Source organism: Lonchura striata, chromosome 2, assembly GCF_050655825.1.
Source record: "Lonchura striata isolate lonStrDom1 chromosome 2, ASM5065582v1, whole genome shotgun sequence".
Lineage (NCBI taxonomy): Eukaryota > Metazoa > Chordata > Aves > Passeriformes > Estrildidae > Lonchura > Lonchura striata.
Window position 1 is genome coordinate 148802208 of NC_140704.1, and position 21326 is coordinate 148823533.

At 43.0% G+C, this 21326-nt stretch overlaps 1 protein-coding gene across 2 annotated transcripts in view; it reads left to right on the forward strand.

Moving 5' to 3' along the window:
* The first annotated feature begins 590 nt into the window (after positions 1–590).
* TG (thyroglobulin) overlaps positions 591–21326 on the forward strand; it is a 148540-nt gene continuing 127804 nt past the window's right edge. The window contains exons 1-10 of one of the 2 annotated variants that reach the window (XM_077781935.2): positions 591–3165; positions 4739–4847; positions 5711–5808; positions 6265–6468; positions 6690–6849; positions 11214–11320; positions 12395–12538; positions 14289–14474; positions 17727–18785; positions 20374–20961. In XM_077781935.2, coding sequence (XP_077638061.2) covers positions 3081–3165; positions 4739–4847; positions 5711–5808; positions 6265–6468; positions 6690–6849; positions 11214–11320; positions 12395–12538; positions 14289–14474; positions 17727–18785; positions 20374–20961 — 2740 coding nt within the window. In that variant the 5' untranslated portion in view covers positions 591–3080. Of the gene's footprint in view, positions 3166–4738; positions 4848–5710; positions 5809–6264; positions 6469–6689; positions 6850–11213; positions 11321–12394; positions 12539–14288; positions 14475–16676; positions 16796–17726; positions 18786–20373; positions 20962–21326 lie in introns of those variants that run through there. The other variant, XM_085573965.1, reaches the window with a different exon arrangement.

A 21326-nucleotide genomic window follows, 5' to 3' on the forward strand; every position in this document is an offset into this window, starting at 1 on the left:
GTAAATTTGAAGAATATGTCACATACAAAGTGAATACACTGAAAAGTGCATTATCTGGGACTGTCATCTTGTAGTTTTTAAATTTTACATCACATGAGGTCTTAATCAGAGATGATACAGATAAGTGCTTCACAAGGTCTTGGGAGGAAATGTGTTAAATGTAAACCTTACAAAAAAGGTTTTTTACAAAACTTACAAAAGCCTTTTTTTATGTAGCTTTCTTACAATGTGTGAGAGCATTGTCCAACATTGGTGCTTTATTTAACACAGAAAAACAATTTATCATTTGAAATGAATGAACTGGTTGATGTAAGCATAATTTCACAATGTTTTCTTAACACTTTTGCTTCCAATTTGCTGCCTCATTTGGGAAACTCCCTCCAGTTCTTTTTTTAAACTAAGATTGACTTTTCAGGCTCAAATTTGAATGGGGTAAGAGTAACTTTTCTGTGGGTACAGGTGTCTGTGTATTTATATACATGACTCTTTTATCCCTGGGCCTTTCAATATGTAAAATTGCAGTTGCACAAACTGTCTCTTCTGCTAAGAAAGTGTATGCAAAACTGGAACAGTGAATAAACTTCTTTGAGGTTTGTGATTGCTGTGTCTCATCCCACTGACCTTTGTCTTTGCCCCAGCAGTTGTAGTCTGTAGTATAGATTGAGTAGCTTTTGCCAGTAGGTACAACAAAACAAAACAAAACACTCATTTCCAGCATTAGAGCAACGATTTTGAAGACATGATAGTTTTAAGGCTGCATTGGCCACAGAGACCTTTTCTACTTACTGTTGTTCTGCTCTTCTTTGGTGAGCTAATTTAAGGTGCTACTCCATCTTTTCTCAGGTGCTAAAAATAAAGGTCAATACCATTGTCCCTTCACTGAAGGTTATGCAAGGATTTTCTTTGTATTTGACCAGCCATAGATAGACAAGTGCCTCTTTTTCCCTGATGAATGTGAATTCTACACAATGCTTTGTAAACAACTTTTTCTCTTTTTAATCCATGGGCTCTCGCATCCCCTTGAACATTCATGAACCAAGATGCCCACCTTGGTTTGACGCAAGTTGAGTAATACCAACTGCCAAAATTCCTTTTCTCACTTAGTTTCTTAGTTTTTTAAGAGACTTTCAAGACTTGGCTGTTCTTCCCAACTCGAGTAGTTCATAGGTTGTTTTTTGAGTGTTTCTGGAGGAAATAAACATCATCTTGGGACTCAGCAATACATAGATAGATCTGCTTCATAGAGTTTGTGCTTCTGTCTAATAATAATAGCTTCATACTTTCCTGTATGCCTTCCTCCATTTATCAGTCTTTTATAGCAAAGAATAAAGAAGGAAAGTGAATGGCAACCTTAATAAGCTTCTCTCCCCATTTGCTGTGCAAGGAACCTCAATGACACTTTTCTAATAACTTCAGAACACTGGGCTAAATCAGTATCACACACAGAGCCCCACACATGCTGGAGATGTTTCTTTGGCTTGGACACATCACAGGACCTGCCAGCACCAAGCCTGCTGCCTCTGCAGAGCCTGTCTGTGGCACTGGGCTGGGCTCTCTCTTGTCACTCTCCTGTGTGGGGCTTAGACACAAATCTGAGGCTCTTGAAGCAGCCTTGGGTCAGAAGTATGGTCAAACTTTTCTTCTTTCCTGATTTAGCCATGCTGGTGCTAATTCAGTTATTTAATCTGATTCTTTCACTCTTCATGGATGTTTCCTTACAAATACTGTGCTAATCCAGAAATTCAGTTTATTTCTGTGCCTGCTTGATCAGGGCTGTTACAGAATTTGTCATCTTTACGGCTCTTTATGCCTTTTTTTGATCTGTCATCTATGCTAGACATGTTCTTCATTTTTTCCTAGCTTGATCTTTCTGTAGACTGTTAACTTTGGAATTTATGTTCAAGCAACCTATTCTGGACTTGAGCAGATACAGTCCCACTCATTTTTAAAATCTTAGTCATGCTAAAAGAAGCTTGTGCTGCTCTTGGAGATCATATTTACCATATCCATTGAACACTGTGGCATGGCAGTGGTCTACAGCCAGCACAGATGGATGCTGGATCATTGTTGTCATGATCTTAGTCTGTGGGAGAGTATCAGCAGAGTTGTTTCTAAGGCTATCTAGTATCCATGAATCACAAACAGGAGTGCTGCTCTCACTTTTTCTTGAAATCGAGTTAAATCCAGCTTCAAAGATGTGCTGTTATTATTTAAGTAATGATTTGGGGCTTATTTATCCAACCACCTTTGTTACAAGTGAGGGTGAGTTCTCATAATTCCTAGTGCAAGTAAGTGCTGACTCACAGTTACAAGAAGTGGCCAATTAACAAGTGAAATTCCAGAACCAATGAAATATTTCTCGTATGTTTTATGTTGAGGATCTTGTATCTAATTAGTACCAAAAAGCTTAACTTAAGAAGCTTCATGGTCATATTTTTCTTACACCCAGAGGATGAAGCCCAAGAAGTGAAGCTGTGCCTGTCAGATACTCGGCTGTGTTAAAGTGCATGGTGCAAGTGGGAGTGAAATCAAAAGATGGAATGTGATTGACTGATCCTCAATTCACTTTAGCCTGTGAGGTGCATCCATCCTGTTTTCCACTAGTAAAAAAACCGCATTATGAGTTATATTCACTCCTAATGTGCAGCAGCCAGAGGTCTCACTCTGGTCTGTCCCTTAGCAGGCTCAGCCCGCTGGGAATACAAAACTGTGCAATTCCACTAGGTAGAACAAAGCCTGGCTTCGCCCTGGGGCAGGTGAGAGCCAGAGCTCTGCCCAGGGTCAGGCAAATATCCTCAATTTACTTGGAATAACTGAGTTCCCTGCCACCCACTGTGCGTGCTGCCACTTGGCCTGGTTGTGCTCCCTGGAGTGGGGATGAGAGCTGGCTCAGGGGAGCCAGGAGGGCAGTTCCAGCTGAAGGGGCCTCTTGCAGTTTGCTCAGATGCATCGTGTGCGTCACTCAGCCAATTCTGTGCCCAGCCAGCAGCACAGAAGTGAACCCATCCCCATGATGGGTGCTATAAAAGGGCAGCAAATGCCCTGTGGGGTGCACAGAGCTGCCTCAGAGACAGGAGGGGATGGGGCTCTCCCATTGCAAGATGGGCTCTGTCCCATTTTGCACCCTCTGTTGCTTTATTAGCATAGCAGCAGCCAATATATTTGGTAAGTACACCTGTCCTTTTCCTTTGCCTGTGTCTAAGGGTGACTGATCTTTGTGCTGCTCTGTGTGTTGTCCTAATGAAGTATTATAACGATCTTGAATCTTGCACTCTGAAAATTTAGCAGGTTGTTGTGTACTGTGCAAACTAAGGCTGGGCTCCTGGTTGAATACTAAACTATCAGGATCTTTAGGTGGTCAGGCTTACCCAAGTTTGTACACCTGAATTTTAGGTGGAAAAAAAATGTTTTCTCAAGGGCTGGAGAAGCAACACAGGTAAGAAGAGGTGCTGCTGCAGGGTTGTGAAGTTCCTCAATCACATCTTCTACTTGTAGGTGCCATTGTCTAATTTAGGCTTGAACCTAAAGATATTGGAGAGTGTGAGTGCTAGCTGAGCCCCCAGTTCTTTGGACTGAGTTTGATAGTCCTGCACAATCAGTGATTTGAATCACTGAATTAATTAGTCATTTAACTCAGATGTCTTGGTAGATCCTCTCTAGCACTGTACATAGGGATCTCCACACATCCCAAAGCAGCTGATGTTTGAGGTGAAAATGGGGAGCTTTGCCTATGTGACATTGTCTGTAGATGAGATCACTTGAAATTTTGCAATCTCATGAAAATTTTCACATGGCTTTAAGGGGACACAGTAAAAATTTAAGAAACAAATATGATTGAGAAGCATTAGAAGCACAGGAACGGTCTGCAGCTGTAGAAGTTCCCCGAGTTGCAAATTATTTCAGGCTGAAAAGCATTCAGAATACTTATGATGTATTTACAATACAGTGTGTGATCATGCTCAGACCAAAACTGGCTTAAGCAAACATTTGGACTAAATTGCTGTACCTGGGGGTTTGTTTGCTGTATTTTTATAAACTAATCCATGGTATTAAGAAGATTACATTCATCAGATTTTGTCAGATCAACTAATCTGCTCTGTAAAAAAGAACTTACTGTATTTCATCATTCTACATTCTACATCTAAAAGAGTAGCTAGTGCAGCTTTGAATAATTAAAAATCTGCCAGGTGGTTTCAGTAGTTGATAATTTGCCCCATTGAAAACTGAGAGTGCTCCTAATATGAATTAGTCTGATGCTACTGCTAGAAATTTTTTATTTTAAAATCCTTTATGAGATTAAGAAGAAATACTCTCCTTTTGGTGAAATATCAAGTGACTTAACTTCAGTAAAGGATAATTACTCAGAAAATTTAATAGTGGTGTGTGTGGCTATGCAAAGGGCTCTTTTGTGGTCATAGGCACAGCTAAGTAAAGAACCCCAAGTACTAGAAAATTATAGCCAGGCCAGTACAGAACAGAGCTGAGACTAACTAAACACAGGCCTGGGAAAGGGTTTCATGATCATCTCCATCATGGGCTCATCCTGCAGCTGGCAGAGCAGCAGGTTTGTTCAGTACCTCCCTGTGCTGTCCCACTCAGAATGCACAGAAACAAGGGGAAAACATCCAGGGAGAACCCCTGAAACTGTTCAGCTGCAGCACTGGCATGAACAGGGTTTTCATAAGAATGGGTTTGTGGTGAGACCCTCCTTAGGTGTTTATCTCCTTGCTGTTTTCAGAGTATCAGACTGACTCCCAGCCGTTGCGTCCATGTGAGCTTCAGAGAGAAGAGGCTTTTGCAGCAGGAGAAGCCTATGTTCCTCAGTGCTCAGAGGATGGCCAGTTCAGGTAATTCATCCCTGCTATTCATGTCCTGCCATATGATGTGACCTTTCATTGCTAATGAAAGTTTTAGCCTGTCTTGAAGAGCCACTGTATCAAAGGACTGGAGGATGAGGGGTGCAAGAGACTTGAAGGGACTTCACTGAGCCATGTTGCAGAACCAACCTCTCCCAGATGAATTCCCTGTTATGGGAAGTAATCTCTGAGTTAAGAGGTCTGAGATTAACAGGCTAATCTTGGCAGCATTATTTGCATGTCAAATACTTGGTGCAGTTTGCATTGCAATGCACTTTGCTGTCTTCCTACACGTGCTCATAGGTGAATGTGTGTGCCAGCTGGCACAGCTCAGCCAAGAGACTGAGAATTTATCCACCCTGGTCAGTGGCACAGTCATGTTTCCTTCTAAAGGCAGTGAAGGAATTAAAAAGCACACAGAGAACAGTGATTTAAAGAGCAGCATGTTGCTTGAAGGTGCAAGAAGCTAACAAGTTAAAACTGAGGCTAAGTACAGATTGTAATTTCTCTATTATCTTTTTATTGCCTCTGGTGGCAGCTGTGATCATTCTAGATTTGCCCTTGAAACTGTCCCAAAGTGTTTGGTGAATTTCAGACAATAAGAATTAGGGTTCTATCCAACCTGCTTGCTTCCTCAATGACTTCAATTCACATATCTGCAATTCCTGAAGAGTTCAGAAAATTACTAGAATGGGTTCCCACTGATCAGAATCACCAGAAATGCAGCTCTTTCCAGTTTCATTATTTGTGACTTTGAAGTATTTGATGTGGTTTGGTTTGCTTTATGGGTTTTTTTATGTCTGACTGAGGACTCTACACACACAGAATAAAATGTTACTTGTGATCTTCTTCAGGACAGTGCAGTGCAGTAGGAATGGTCTTTCCTGTTGGTGTGTAGATGAGAATGGTGTTGAGGTTCCTGGCAGCAAGCAGAATGGATATCCCATATCTTGTAAGTAAAAAGTTTCTATCTTGGCTCAGACTGAGTAAAGAACCATTTAAATCTGCATTTGAACTGCTGAAATCAAGAAATGGCTAGCTCCAGACTTCGATGGACTCTAATTTGTGGTAATTTGCTAGGTCTTTCTATTGGAAATTCTGGAGTTTCTTCAAGGCTTATCATGGAAACCTGATACACCTGGATGTCTATTTATGAAGGTCCCAGTAAGAGAAATTGTGAATGAAAGATTGATTTAGTGTAATGGCTTTTGAGTTGGAGAACTTCAACCCCATATGTGGTGGACTTCTCTGTACCAATTTTCATAACCTAAGTCCATCAATGTCCTCATGCCATCTGTGTGGCAAACTTAGAACTTGTAATTCTGACAGATCTCAGATGTTGCCTCAAGAAATGATTCAGTGCCCAACAAGATCCTTTGTCTAACAGTGCCCCTCTCTGATACTCCAGGCTTGTCCTTTTGCCAGCTGCAAAGGCAGAGGATCTTGGTGAGCCGATACATCAACAGCAGCAGCATCTCCTACATCCCTCAGTGCCTGGATTCAGGGGCTTTCGATGAGGTGCAGTGTGACATGGAGCTGGGGCAGTGCTGGTGTGTAGATCCAGAGGGAATGGAGATTTATGGCACCAGACAAAGAGGAAAGCCAGCACAGTGTAAGTGATATTCAACAAAATTATGGAGTTTGTGGGTTTGAAAGGCTTGGTGTGAATAGGGACCAATAAGATCATTGAGTCCAATTCCCCACTCTTCATAAAAACAAGATGATGACCTCATTGTCCCTGCTCAGTGTAACCCCCTTTTAAACAAGAGGGTGACCATTCAGCTGTCTGGGGGAAATTACCACACAAATAACCATTGCCTCTTTTCTGATTAGGCCCAGGGAACTGCGAGATCCGAGATCGTCGCATCCTGCACGGGTTTGGGGAGAAGAGCCCACCACAGTGCTCAGCAGATGGAGAGTTCCTGCCTGTCCAGTGCAAGTTTGTTAACACAACGGATATGAGTGTTTTTGATCTTGTTCATAGTTACAATAGGTAAGAGCTCAAGCTTCTAAATCAGGAATACAATCCTGCACACCCCTTCAAGGCACCATCTGATTGATTTTTTGTAATTTTTTGCTACACGGAGCTTTTATTCTGTAAATGCACATTATTATATTTTCTGTTAAAGAATGGACCAAGCAAAAAAACCCTTTTTCTTATGAATTAAATCTGCCTGTTAAAAAAAAAAATATATATATACATTCTATCCCTACAGTCTAATTGGTGTGTCCTCATACACCACTGGATACCACATTGTGATATGTAGTTGGAAAAGTAGCCAGGGCTACTTTTGAGACAGACAGACAACAGCAAATGAGATAAATGCAAAAGGAACAGAGGAATTTGGATGTATATATGAGGTAGGAAAGACAATTCCATATGGGAGATGAAAGCAGATGGACAAGTGATAACATGCAAGGATGAAGTTCCATCTGATGATGAGAACCTCTTACCTGCCTAAATATTAGGCAGCTCCAGGGCTGCTCACATGGGTGAAACAGCAAAGGATGCAACGCTGTGCTGGTGCACACCTGGCTTCAGGTGTTTGCAGAGGGTTGGGGAATGCCTCAGAACACTGGATCAAATCCTTGTCTGTGAGGGCAGGAAGCAGTTGTCCTGTGGAGGAGCTGGGAATTAATACTGTGATGGAGCTAGAGGGATGGGCAAGGGGAGCTGATGGGAGAGGAATTTGTTTTGGTGCAGATGTTCAGACTCTCCTGAGAAACCTCTCAGTGTCTCATGGAGTGCCATTGACTTGGCACCTTAGTAAGCACCAGTTTCTCTGGTGGAGGGCAGAGCACTAAACATAACATCTCATTGTGACTTGGCTCTGTAGCAGCAAAGGTGTTTTATTGTAAATGTCAGTTTTGCTGTGTGGAGGGGTTTCTTTTTTTTTAATTTAAGTAAAATTTAAAGACAAATCTGAATGCACAGTGCAAATTTTTCAGAGCTTCAGGAGAGGTTATTTTGGTGAGAGGAAAATAATCTGGCTCTTTTGTTTGTTGGTCTGTGGAGTGTTAAAATGCTAAAAAGCAATTATAGTGGAGAAATCAATGTTTTAAATTGACTTTTTTTTCCTCCCACTGGGAGATTTGCCTGCAAAGACCTGCAAAATTGGATTTATTTTCTGTCCATGTCATGTAATTAATCACAGCAGGATCATTTCAGTCCCAGCTGTCTACCTTCTAATTATGGCATTGGCTTAACCTTTGCCATCATATCTGAGTATTTCAGGTCATTAATATATTTATTTTCACACTACTCCTGCCTGAAATGTTATTATTCCTTCCCCAAACCAGGGCAGAATGTGGAGTTGAAGGGATGAGTTCCACGGCAAAGGACTGTAGTTGAACAGGGATTTTAACCCATATTTTATGTTCATATGAAACCAGTGGAGAAACTTGCTTTGGCTCCCTAGAGTGATTTTTTGAAATCTAGACATGTCATCCTATAAGCCAAATAGTTTCCCTAGACCTGCACAAATATTCCAGAATAAGCCAGTATGTTAAACCACCTCCCTCAAACAAACAAAAATGGGGAAACTCAGAATTTTAGAGCTGAGACTTTCCCAAACAGAAAATTTCCAAAAATAAAGGTGAGCCCAAATTTCCTGCCTCACATGGCGAGTTTGGCTGCTGTTACTTTTTCTGCATGGATTGTGTCCAGGTCCTGCCTGGAAAGGCAGATACGTAGAACACCCTGTAGCAGATTGATGGGAATTATCAAAAAATCCATAGCCAAGGAAGATTTTTTTTTACTTTCTTGCTATATCAGTAGTGAGTTGTCTTTGCTGGAAGCCAAGAGCAGAGACTCATATTTTGAAGGCCAACAACTTCTCTTTTATTTATTTTCCTGTATTTTTGAGTGTGAGCATTCTTGTTGAAACACATAGAGACACTATAAATTTATCCATCACTTAAGTGTAGTCACAGTTGGTTTGGACTGACTCTGAAAAATTAGGAATTCTATGTTAATGCTACTCATCATGATGGCTGTGTTTAAAGAGTCTGAGAAAATAAAAAAATGTGGTAAGAATTGGGTTTTCCACATAAGGTGGGAAAAGTTTTACCCTCTTGTTTCTGTGGGCCTAATTGATATCTGTAATTTATTTAGCTTTACTCTCAACTTGGAACAAAAATAACCAGAATGACGAGATCTGCCCCATATAAAATAGGGTGCATGGCTTCTTAATGTCATGAAAATGAAAATGAAATGAAAATGAAAGAAAGCAGGATGCAAGAGTTTTTCCATTGACTCCTATTTCACTCAGATAGAGGTGGAGATGCTGAGGTGATGAGCAGTGCAGAAGAAAAGATCATATTCCTGACTGGGAATGGTAATCCAGGGCAGCTGAAAGGTCTTAAAATACCCCAAGCTGTTTATGCCCAAGTGCACATTGAAGACTATAATATGCTATTTATGTGTTTATACCTTAAATGGTATTGTTTTAATGCTGGCAGAAGTCCCTCTGTGCCCTGAAGTGTGCCATCTCTCAGCATTCCAGGGTCAGCAGTGGAGCAGGATTTGACAATCCAAAGTGGAGGGAGTCAATGGACTTTTAATTTGAAGATGTGGAAGGTGCCAGAGAAAAGGAGCATTACACAGGAATGTACAAATTCTGAGACAGGAGCACTGCTGGGTTATGCCGGGACAACCCTGAGGTTACAGCCCCTTCCTCTGACAGAGGTGCTGTTGCTTTGGGCATTCCCAAGGCTGTGCTTTGATGTGGAGGGAGTAACATCTTCAGCTCTCCTGACAGGAGGTGGTGGAGCTCCCAGGAGTCACCTCTCCTATGAAGACAGTCGGAGAGAGTCCACCCTGGAGAAGAGAAGGCTCTTGAGGGATTTTATAGCACCTTCCAGTACCTGAAGGGGGCTACAGGAAAGGTGGAGAAGGACTTTTAACAAATGCAGTAGTGTTAGAACAAAGGGGAATGGCTTTGGACTGAAAGAGGGTAGGTTTAGATTTAGATTTAGATTTTAGAAATTCTTTCCTCTGAGAGTGCTGAGGCACTGGCACAGGTTACCTACAGGAAATGTGGATGCCCCATCCTTACAAATGTTGGAAGCCAAGGTTGAATGGGAGCCTGAGCAACTTGGTCTAGTGGAAGCAGCCCCCACCCATGACAGGGGTGTTGGAACTAGAGTCTTTAATGTTCCTTCCAACTCAGAATATTCTATGATTCAGGCAAAGTCTTGGAGGTGTCAAATGCCCCTTGCTCTACTCCAGCTCTGAGCCAGACAAGCATTTCAGTGCTGTTCTCAGGCTACTTGTTCTAGAGCATTGCTGAGGCTGCTGGAGTGTGGCACTGAATTGAGCCTGGTCACAGTTTCACAGGGAGGCTGTCAACTGCTTTTCCCCAGTTAATCAGTGCCTAATCCACCAATATTCTTATTGCTGAGTGTCCATCCTTGGTAAAAACCTAATTTGTGTAACTCTCTGAAGGTGTTGAGCAGAAAATCCCATTTTCTTGTTGCTAGGTTTTTCCAAATAAGCCACGTGCAGCTGGGGCACCACACCTTTATAGTACTTTGGGGTAAGGGGATGTGTCCATAAAATAATATGGTTGTTTTAGAAACTGTCACTTTGAAACTAGAACTTGAAACTTCCCTTTTGCTTGGAGAAACCCTAGGATGTCTGTCAGTTAAGACCACATTTATTATGTTTTTTCCAACTTGGACCCTCTTAAGTTTCTTTCTTAAATAATTGCTTTGCTGGAATCTGGCTGTTGTCACTCTTAGAATATTACACTGGAAACCATCTCTGATCTCCAGAAGCCAAAGTCAGTCTTGCTTCATATTAAAATCCCTTTCTCCTTCTCCTTAATCTGTTGAGCCATGCCTTGAAAATGAAAGATATTAGTGAGGTTTTTATCAGCTTCTGTACTTAATTCAGTGCAGAAATTGTACGCGGCATGTAGGGAAGGGGAAGCAACATGGTTTTTTAGGCATTCTGCCATCTCATGCAGATTTGTGGAAGGAGCTAATGAATGGGTGTTGTAATAACATTAAGCCAACGCCCATCTTTTTTACACTCTCTGACAGGCTTCCAAAGATGAGAATAGAATTGAAAACGAGTTGCTGGGTACCTGCTTAGGAAGGCTCAGAAATCTGTTTGAAGGGAGATTATCCCCTTTTTGTTTAGAAAAATGGTATTTAGGAGAGTTGCTATCCTGCTGAAACAGCGCTCTGGATCTTGTCAGAGCCTGGTTGCCAAAAGGAGAGCAAGAGCCTTTTGTACTGGCCTTGTGCTCTGCAGACATCCTTCTCCTGCAAAATCAGGAAGGAAACAGCTGATGCTTTGTGTGGTTGATGAGCATCTCTAGGCTCTTCTCTGCATGCTACTTTTTATTCCAGGCTCCCAAGGGCTTTCCAAAAATTCAGTTCGGTGAGGGAAGCGTTCCCGGAGATCTCTGGGTACTGTTACTGTGTGGACAGCCTGGGCAGGGAGTTAGCAGACACAGGTAAGTGCCTTCCAGCATCTCATCCTTCAGTCTGGGGGGTGTTGCATTCCCAAGGGAAAGGACAAATAACAACTATCAGTCTTCAGATTAATTTGGAACTTCAATTTCACTCTTACAAGGGGTAAGACCAATGTGACCAGTGGTCACCCATGGGAAGGGCTGGAGCTCACTGATGAAATCCCACCCTTTCGAGCAGAGCTTCAGTCAGCAATGAGTGGAGTTGGTGTTTGGGAGCTAATCCTGTCCTCTTTAGGATGTGGAATAGGATTTCTGAATGTCCACTTTCTGCCCATACTAGAAAGCTGTGTCATATTTTATATGTCCTATTAGCAAATCCAGGGGAATATAAAGGGCCTCCAGAGTTAACTCTTCTTGCTTAGGTAGAATCACGTAATTGTTTGGGTTGGAAAAGACCTTTAAAGATTATCTAGTTCAACCTGTCTACAATGGGCAAGGACATCCTCTTCTCTCATAACCTCAGGATTTAGGCATGTTAATAGTTGATGGGATGCTTTAGAAGAAAGAATGTTCTTTTTTTCAGCAAGGAAGAATGAGGAGGTTGAGAATTTCCAGACCTTCCTTAAATACTGTGGTTTTAATTTTCATTTTTTTAAAAGGGGAAAAATACAAAGCACAACAGCTTGAAATTTAGATGATAAACAAGAACTTCAACATTTAATTCCCAAAAAAAAAAAAAAAAAATTCTCAAAAATCTGTGCACTCAGAGAAACTACTGAATGTCTTGGTTTTTAGTATGCAAGCAAAATGACTTGTAGCTGGTTTTGGTAACATCTATTTCAAAAATTCCATCAATTTCTGTACTGCAGCCTACAGCCAGGTATGGGATGTTTCTCCTGCTTGTTTTCGTAGATGTCAAGGCATAAAGGTGGTGCCTGCGCACCCAGCACTGGGTGCAGGGTGCGGTGCATTAGGGTTATGCAGTAGAACTTCACATTTGACTTGTTTAGAGAACTGGATTTATTTTTCCTGAGACTCTCCCAGCTTTGTTCTTCTGGTGTAAGGGTGACTTCTGTCTTAAGAGCAGTCCCTGTGCTAAAAGTCTGTTTTTCCCAGGCCTGGAGCTGCTGCTTGATGAAGTTTACGATACAATTTTCTCGGAGCCAGAGCCTGCCCGCACGTTCACGGAGAGCAGCATCCATCGGATCCTGCAGAGGCGATTCCTGGGGGTCCAGCTGGCTACCTCTGGCAGGTTCAGGTGTAAGTAGCACCCAGGAGATGCCCTGTAAATCAGGTGGCAGTTCTGGAACTTTTATATGACAGCTGCTGTTGGGGAGACTTGTTCTAGGACGTTTTTGCTCTAAAAATGTATAATGTCACAGTTCCAGTGCAAGAATCAAGGTCCCTGAATTGCAGATGGCTTTTATCCTCTGCACTGTACAGTCTTTGCCAGCAGATTGTACCTGCCTTTACCAGCAGATTGTACTTGATCAATGCTTTCCCATGTGCCTGCAGATCACATTGTTTGAAATCCCATGAACTCTGTATCTCTTGACCTGAGATTATGGAGATGGATTTGTTGAGTTATTAAATTAAAAGCCTGAGAAAATGCTCCCTAATTTATGTTGGTACACTCAGAAACAGGAAGAATTTTACACTGACCACAACACACTTCATTCCCAGGAGGCCACACAAGAGTTTGTAGAGCCTTGGCCAGCAAGGCTGAACTTTTGGATCTGCCCTTGGGTCCATTCCTTCCCTGGTCAGGGCAGGCTTGTGGGGAGAGTTTCTCCACCTACAGGCAATGAACTCTGTGGGACAGGAGGTCAGGTACCTCCTCCCTCCCAGATCACAGCCCAAAACAAACTGGGGAGAGTTTGAATCTCCTGTGTGATACTTCATCCTCGGATCCAAAGTCCAAAACTGTGACATTGTTTTCTGACTCTTGCTGAGGAGTTGCATCACCAGAAATATTAAGCAGATACTGATGTCAGTCTTTTGGCCATATAGTCATACAATTTTCCTGGCTTTGGGACAAGCTGATCCTTCTGGGGAGTTTTGAAAGTTTAGAAGGCATTTTACCTCTGCACTGTATCGTACTTCTGCCTTAGCTCTGGCTGTAGCTGGGGCTGCAGCAGCTGTCAGCACAAATGAAGATGTGTGCAGCCACAAGATGGAGATGTGACCTCGTTCATCAGCTACCGAGGGGGATGCTCTGGTGACTTATGAAGCTCTCACACTGTCACCTGAATCCACTCAAACTGGAGAAGTTGTCAGAGTCCCCTGGATGAACAGGTTGCTCTGACGCAGTGCCCTCACCTCATTCAATTAGCTGGGTGTAGCTGGGAAGTTCTTGAAGGTGAGAAGTGTTTAGGCTGTAGGATTGCAGGTTAATATAAACAAACAAACAAAGAAATCTGTGCAGAGAGTGAAGTATTGGAGAGATCATACCCCAGAAAATTTACTTGCTGAATTTTTGCCCTCTCTGCCTTTAAGGTCAGTTTGACAGGAATGGGGTCTTCAGATCCCTGCAGAGGGAAATGGAGAAATGGAGTGGTCTCAGCCCAAATCTCCACAGTCAGTTTGCAGGAGCAATGCCTCACTCTCTTCAGAAACATTGATGTTTGCCTTCAAATCAATCCTCAGGCTGTACATCTGTCTCTGTTGACCAACTTTGCTTTTGCATTAAGTGCTAGAGCTCCCCCAGCCTGGTTCCCTAGGAGAAATATTCCTGCTCTGCCTACTTGCAACTATGGCTGAAAAATGTGTTGAGATTTTATCTTCTTTTTAGTTTCCATACATTAATACCTGCAGTAGAAAACCGTGAGGCAAATTCTTCTTGGGAAATGCGGATGGAGAATTCGCATTTTGAGCTCGTATTCGATGCATCAGTGGAAACAATCAGAAATTAAATTTTTTTTCCTCCCAAATAGGCAAAAAACGGGATGGAACAGAGGCGGTTCGGAAACGTCGAACGTTCCCTGCTTAAGGCTTTCCGCTTTCCCTGCAGGCCCGTCGAGGTGCGAGGCCGAGCGCGCGGCAGCCCGGCGCTTCCAGCAGCCCGTGGCGCCGTCCTGCGCGGCCGGCGGCGGCCACGCGGCCCTGCAGTGCCACCCGCGGGGACAGTGCTGGTGCGTGGACGCCCAGGGCCGCGAGGCGCCGGGCACGAGGAGGCGAGGCCAGCCCCCGGCCTGTGGTACGTGTGCTTGCCAAAGGAAAAACCTCTCAGTGGCTGCACAACAGCAGACCAGCTCTTTTCCCGGCTCCGGTAGATTTCTGGTTGTTGTTCAAACATCCTGAAACCTCCCCATTTTAATACATTATTAAAATCGTGCTGATTTTATTTTATGCTGTGATTTTTCTTTAGCCTTTTAGTTTTGCATGCAGCAAGGCTTTTCTTTGCAGCTCTGATATCTGGCTCTTCACTCCAGGAAGTGTTAAGTGAGAATATCTGGGGTAATATAAGGAAGCAAATGATGGTGATTTTGTGTTTTACCTCCTTCCTTTGGTGAAATACTGTGGAATTTCATCTCCCATTCAGATTTTTTTTTCAGCTCTGTCACTGCATATTTTGCCATGAAAACTGCCAAATACTATAAAAACCCACCCAACAAACAACTCAGAAAAGGTATATAGGTTAGGGCTTTGAGAGATTCCACAGAGAATACACCATCAAATCAGTGCCCTAAATGGAAATGACAGCAGTAATGTCCAGGGGCTGGAGGGGAGGAGGAAAGTTGAAAACCTTTGCTCTGAAGTGCATTACCTAAATATTCAGGATTGTGCTGGAGGGCTTGGGCACAGGGTCTTAATGTGGGGCTACCTTAGGGGAAGGCAGTTGCTGTGTCTGTGAGACACACACAGCTTCCCATGCAGCTGAAAAAGGAGGAATCTGCCCTAGGTGTCACAGCTCCAAGTGCTCAGAGTGCTCTGGGCTCACACAGGCTTGCTGTGAAATGAAAACTTCAGTGTGCCTTCAAGGCTGATCACCAAGGATATTACAAGGGAACCTCTGAGAGGCCTCGCCATGTGCTGGGGCTGGTTGTTTTCTCTTTGAGTACACTTTGCTGAGCCCTCCTGATGTTTTTTGTTTTTTGGTTTTTTTTTGTTTTGTTTTGTTTTTTTTTTTTTTTGGTGAGGGCTTGAAGAAAGGGGGGCAATGACTTCAGGCTGCTTGCAGCTTTTATTGTCAGACTCAGGAAATTTAAGCAGGGAAAAATTTTTGCAGGGGTTTCACAGATTAACTCCTGAGAAGGTATTTCATGAGGTTATAGCTGAAGTCTTCAGACAGCTACATTCTATGTGTGTGTCTCCAGTTATCCTCTGTTTTATTTCATGTTCAAAACCCATGTAGATGTGGTACTTAGGGACATAGTGGTGGGCTTGGAAGTGCTAGGTTAATGATTGGACTCAATTACCTTACAGGTCTTTTCCAAACTTTATGATTCTGTGATTGTTTAATGTCTTTGGCTCTCACACTTAGCAGTGTTAACAGTGGAGAGTCAGAGCACCAGGCAGTCCTGATAGGGATGTGCTTCTTTTCAGACCTTCTGCAGTGGATTCACACCAGCAATGCCTTTGGTGTTTATTCTTTCTTCCTCTGTTTTGATCAACAGTGGGAAGGAGGGGAGAGTATTTATGACCCATGGTCCTGCATTTGTTTCATATTACTGTTCTAACTTATTGGCCCTCTGAGGAATGTTCTTCATCCCTCCAACCACCAAGAGGCAACACTGAAAACAGAAGGGGCCCATCCTACAGAAAGTTCTTTTACAAAGGAACTTCTGGGAAGGAACCCTGAGCTCCAGTCAGGATCTGTAGAGCATGACAAGGGTGCAAAAGCAGGAGTGAGAAAGACGTCAATCACGGAGCATCAGATTACTTGCTTGGCTTTTTTAGTAGTTCTTTTAGGTTTCCAGCTTTTATCCTTATTGTTAACAGAATTTGTGACAGCTTTATCATATTGCTTAGTTGTGGAATAAATGGAGATGGAGTGGGGAGCCCAAGGGAGCTGGTGCTGGAGCAGACTACAGCTGCTTATCCATCTTGTCCCCTGCAGGGACAGCAGTGGTGCTGAGTAAAAAAGACTGAGAACCATGGAAAATGCACATAACTTCCAAATATCCTCCTGCAGGTGGGAGATGTCCCAAAGTGAAGACTGAGTCCAAATCATTGTATTCAGCCCTCCCCTATGGAGTTATCTTCCAGTGATTTGCCTAATTGCCCTATAACCTTTTAACCTTCATAGCACTCTCTGGCAATAACTTTCATGATCATAATTATATGCTCTACATCTGGACTTCTCTGTTCTGTGAGAAATACTGAATAATAATTGTCTATTGTGAATGATGTGGAGAATCCTGTTTTCTAAAAGACCTTTTCCATATTTTTTTGTCCAGGCTGAAGGTTCTTTCATACTGGAAAAGCTGTTCTGTCTTCAAAATATTTTTGTCTCCACTTTTCTATAGTTCTGCTACTTTTGCCTCCCTTCTCTATAATTTTACTTTCCAAGGACAGGTAAATATGTGGCATGTGAGTTGAGCTGCTGTGTGCATTCCAGATGCAGTCAGTGCCATAACCATGCTGTATGTCTGATTATTGCTGTCTTTATATTTACCAAGTCTTTCCTTATTTGCTGTCTTTTGAACCCTAAGCTTTGTCCTTTTTCACTGATGTGCTGCATCCTAACTTGTCTGTTGCTCCCTGTGTATCAGTGTACAGATGGGGCTGGATGCAGCCACACCTGTGACATAGCTTAGCCCAGGATAGGGGTGCCCAGGGCCACTGTTGGTACTCTTGGTATGCTGACATTGCACTATTTTTGTTGAAATTCTTCATTTTTTTTCCCTTTGAGCTCATTCATTATTGCCATCTTGTCCTTAGCACTCTACTACTGCTAATTTTCACAATTAATTTTCAAACCTCTTGCAATAAACACTTCCCTATGAAACTGAGGATTTAGTTAGGAAACTTCCACAAATTCCTCATTGGTGGATATTGTTTAAAATAACTTTGTGTTCTTTCGCAATCTATTTCTCCTTCTAAGTTTCCCACATTTCACCTGGATCATTGGAGTTTTTTATTAGCAGCAGGCATCCTACTAGAGTGCTAAAATATTTGGAAAAGACATTTTTCTTTCAGCCATGGGAACAGGGATGAGAACTTACATTGGGAAGCAACAGAACCAGTAAAAGACCACAGAGCAGAGAATTCAGCAGTGGGAAAGGAATGCTTCCTTTCATTTTGGGTCTCGAATAGAGAATTTTATTTGTAGACCATAGGCACTAACATTTCAAATTCCTTAACAATGTGCGTGATGCATAGTTGAGAAGCAGGTTAATCTATACTTTAATGTTGTTTTTGCCCCAGCTGCTTGAAAGTGAGCAATAGAATCACAGGTTCTGGAGGTTCCAAAATGGACTTTTTTCTTTTTTAAATCTGTCTCTAGGTGAGGAGCAATCGTGCATCTCCGAGCGGCGACGGGCCTTGTCGAGGCTCCTTTATGGCCCTGCTGGCTACTTCAGTCAGTCCAGCTTGTTTTCCACACCAGATAAGCAGTCAGACAAAACTGATGGCTTTTCAAGGCCCTGCCCTCCCTCTTTCAAGGAGCTGTTTCTGGACTCTGGATTGTCATCCCCACTTGCACAAAGCCTGTTTGCCAGCCAGACTCCTGAGCTAGAAACCATCCTTAGTGAAGCCATCACAGGGATGTTCCCGTCCAGGGAACTGGCTAGAGTGGCACTGCAATTTACTGCCAATCCAAAGCGCTTCCAAGAAAACCTCTTTGGAGGAAGGTTTTTGAAGAATTTGATCCAGTTTAACTTCACAGGGGTCCTTGGCACTAATGGGAAGTACAGCATTGGCCAGTTTTTCCCACAGGAGGATCTGTCAGAGATAGGCAATGGCCCTCTGGAATCAGCTGAGGCATTTTCACTGGAGGCATCAAAGGGGAGCTCCATTTTGAGTAAACCTCTTGTGAGCAGCTATGGCCACACAGTAACTCTGCAAGACAATCAGAATCTGATGAAATTCCTTTCTTATGTCCTGGAACTACCAGAGTTCTTTACTTTTCTTCAACAAGTAATTTCTGTCCCTGAAAGTGTTGCTGAAGATTTAGGTGAAGTGGTGAAACTAGCTCTGGGATCCGGAGGCTGTGGTGAGGAGCCAAGGGACCTGTTTGTTCCAACATGCACCAAGGAGGGGAGGTATGAGGAGGTTCAGTGCTATGCAGGAGAGTGCTGGTGTTTGGACACTTCAGGTAAGGAGGTTCCAGGCTCAAGGCGTCGAGGCAAACGCCCGAAGTGTCCCACTGAGTGTGAGAAGCAAAGGAGAAACCTGAAAAACCTGAAGCAAAGCTTGCCTGCGGGATCAGATCTCTTTATTCCCTCTTGTACTGAGGATGGAGACTTTCTGCCGCTCCAGTGTTATGGAACAAATTGCTTCTGTGTTGATTTGAATGGCAAGACTATTCCAGGAATAAGGGGGGAAGCTGGAAATCCAATGAAATGTAAGTCTCAGGGACTGGGAATTTAAAGATGCTTTCTTTTTATTGGAATTCCATGGGTCTTTCTTCATATCTGATTACATCTGGAAATAAATGGATGGTGTATGCCAAAGTCTCCTAACAGGAAAGCAAGCCAGCTTTACAGTGGCAAGGGATAGTGGGAAATACAATGTGTGTCAGCCTTGATATCCCCAGTCCTAAAGGTGGCCAGGGTTAGGGTGGGCACACTCAAAGCAGAGGAACCTGAGGTCTTGCCTGGTTGCTGAACATGTCACTGCCATGTCTCTACCTCAGTGTGCAGCTGGAGTGTGTAACATCCATGATGCACAGGAGACTTGGAGCATCTGTGGAACTGAATGTGACCCCTGCCCAGTGAAAAAGCCCTTTTACTTCCAGACCAAGGCACCTGAGCTGTCCCTGTGACACTGGGCACAGTCACTGGCTCATCTTTTCATAAGAACTTAATATTTTCAGTGCCTTAAACTATGAACTTGATTTAGTCTTTTTAGATCAAGAATATATCCTCAAACTGGTAAGATATCACAGGACTCCAAACAGAGAAGAGGGATTTAATGGATGGTAGATTTCTCATAAGTCACAAAGTCAAGCCGAAAAGGTGACCTGCAGATGACTTCTGACATCAGTTTGATAGACTATGAACTGCCTCTCCTTGCCCTTTTTTAAATTGAATTGTGATGAAAGAAGGAAGCACAAAGGCAGTGAATATTTGTTTTTCAAGTTTCTGTGAACTGACAACATGTCAATGGGGAGAATAGACCAAGAGGAGAGCCTGCTTCTCATTTTGGGAGAAATAGCAGTGCCCAGCAGTTGAGAGTGGTGCATAGTGAGGGGGCTCCTTTGAATAGCAGTTTGCAGAAGCAGTGGGGAGTTTGTTGTAATGATCTGAATTGAGAGGGGATTTATATCTAACAACCCATCTGTAGTGCAATGCAAAATAAAAAGGTTCAGAATTCTCTGGTGCTCAAAAGATGAGCTTCCGTGGTTGGCTGGGTTTGTGGAGCTGCTTGGTGGCAAAGTGAAATTTGGCTCTGGGGATGGCAGAAAAGGCTTCCAAACCAAACTCACTCCAGTATTTTGAGGGATGTTATTTTTATATTCAGTGGCAATGTTCAGTAGTGTGGGAAGAGAGGACACACAGTATTAAGATTCAGGTTCTGTCCAAGGGGAAATAAAATTATCCCACTATTCAGATGGTTGCTTTTGCATTGAATGAATAACAAGTAACGTGATTACCAAGTATATCTGAAAATAGTTGATCTATGTAAACAGATTCAGGAAGGCATTTAGTGACACCTGCCCCCCACCAGTAAGAACTACAAGTACCTAATGTACTCACAAATTTAAAAACAAACATATCTGTATTCATCTTGGAGGGCTCACATCCCTTTGGAAATATTACCCTGGTTCAGCATGGGACCTTAATATTGCTAAGCCCTCTCAGCAACAGGTCAGGAATGTTGTTATTAATGGGCTGAGTGGCCACTTTTTAGTAGTAGTGTTTATTGTACTAGAGGATAGGGATATTGTATACCTTCAGTACATTCAGATGTGCATGTTTTTCTTTTCCCAGGCCCAAGTGCTTGCCAAGTAGCAGCTGGCCAGGAGTTCCTCAGGGCTGTGAAGCTGCTGTTGTCAGATCCAAGTGCTGTGCCTGAGCTGTCCAGCCTTCACCTCCCTCAGTGTGATGCTGGGGGTGGCTGGAGGCAGGTGCAGTGCAGTGGCCCTCCCGAGCAAGCCTTCCAGTGGTACGAAAGGTGGATTGCAGAGAACAACCAGGGCAAGCCTCTGCCTGTTCCTGATCTTGTGAACATCATAGCTGGGTATAAAGAGGCATCCTCTGGAGACTTTTCAGCTTTTGTTAAAGCTTTGTACGAGGCTGGGCACCAGAATGTCTTCCCCATATTCTCCATGTATTCGTCCTTCACCGATCTCCCACCTCAGGTGCTGAAAGGAAACATGACCAGTGCATCTGAGAACATTTTGCTGGACCCATATACATTCTGGCAGCTTCTGACTGACCAGCTCAGCTACTACCCTGGACCCTATACTGATTTCAGTGCTCCTCTAGGCCACTTTGAACTTCGTGATTGTTGGTGTGTTGACAGCAAAGGACGAGAGCTGGAAGGAACAAAGGCAGGAGTGAACCAGGTTCCAGCATGTAAGTAACAATTTCTGGTGGGTAAATAGGAGTGCTTTCTTGTATGTATTTTGTGCCACAAGAGAGGGAAGTCCTTTCAATTGCTGTAAAGTAGCTAACAATAACTTGTCAGACAGATCATCAGCACTGCCATTATCGATGGATGTCAGAAGTAGGGTGACTCATTTCCATTAAATAAGTGATGGCTGAGCTTTGGGAATAAGGAAAAATAAAGTTCCACATCAAGACTGAGTAGATTTTATAATTTGGAGTTTGGACATATAATGATTTTGCAGAAGATACTTATCCAGCTGGTAAAGGATATAAGAATGTGTGAAGGGTTGTATGGAAAAATCAGGATTACACTGTAATGTAAATTACTTTCA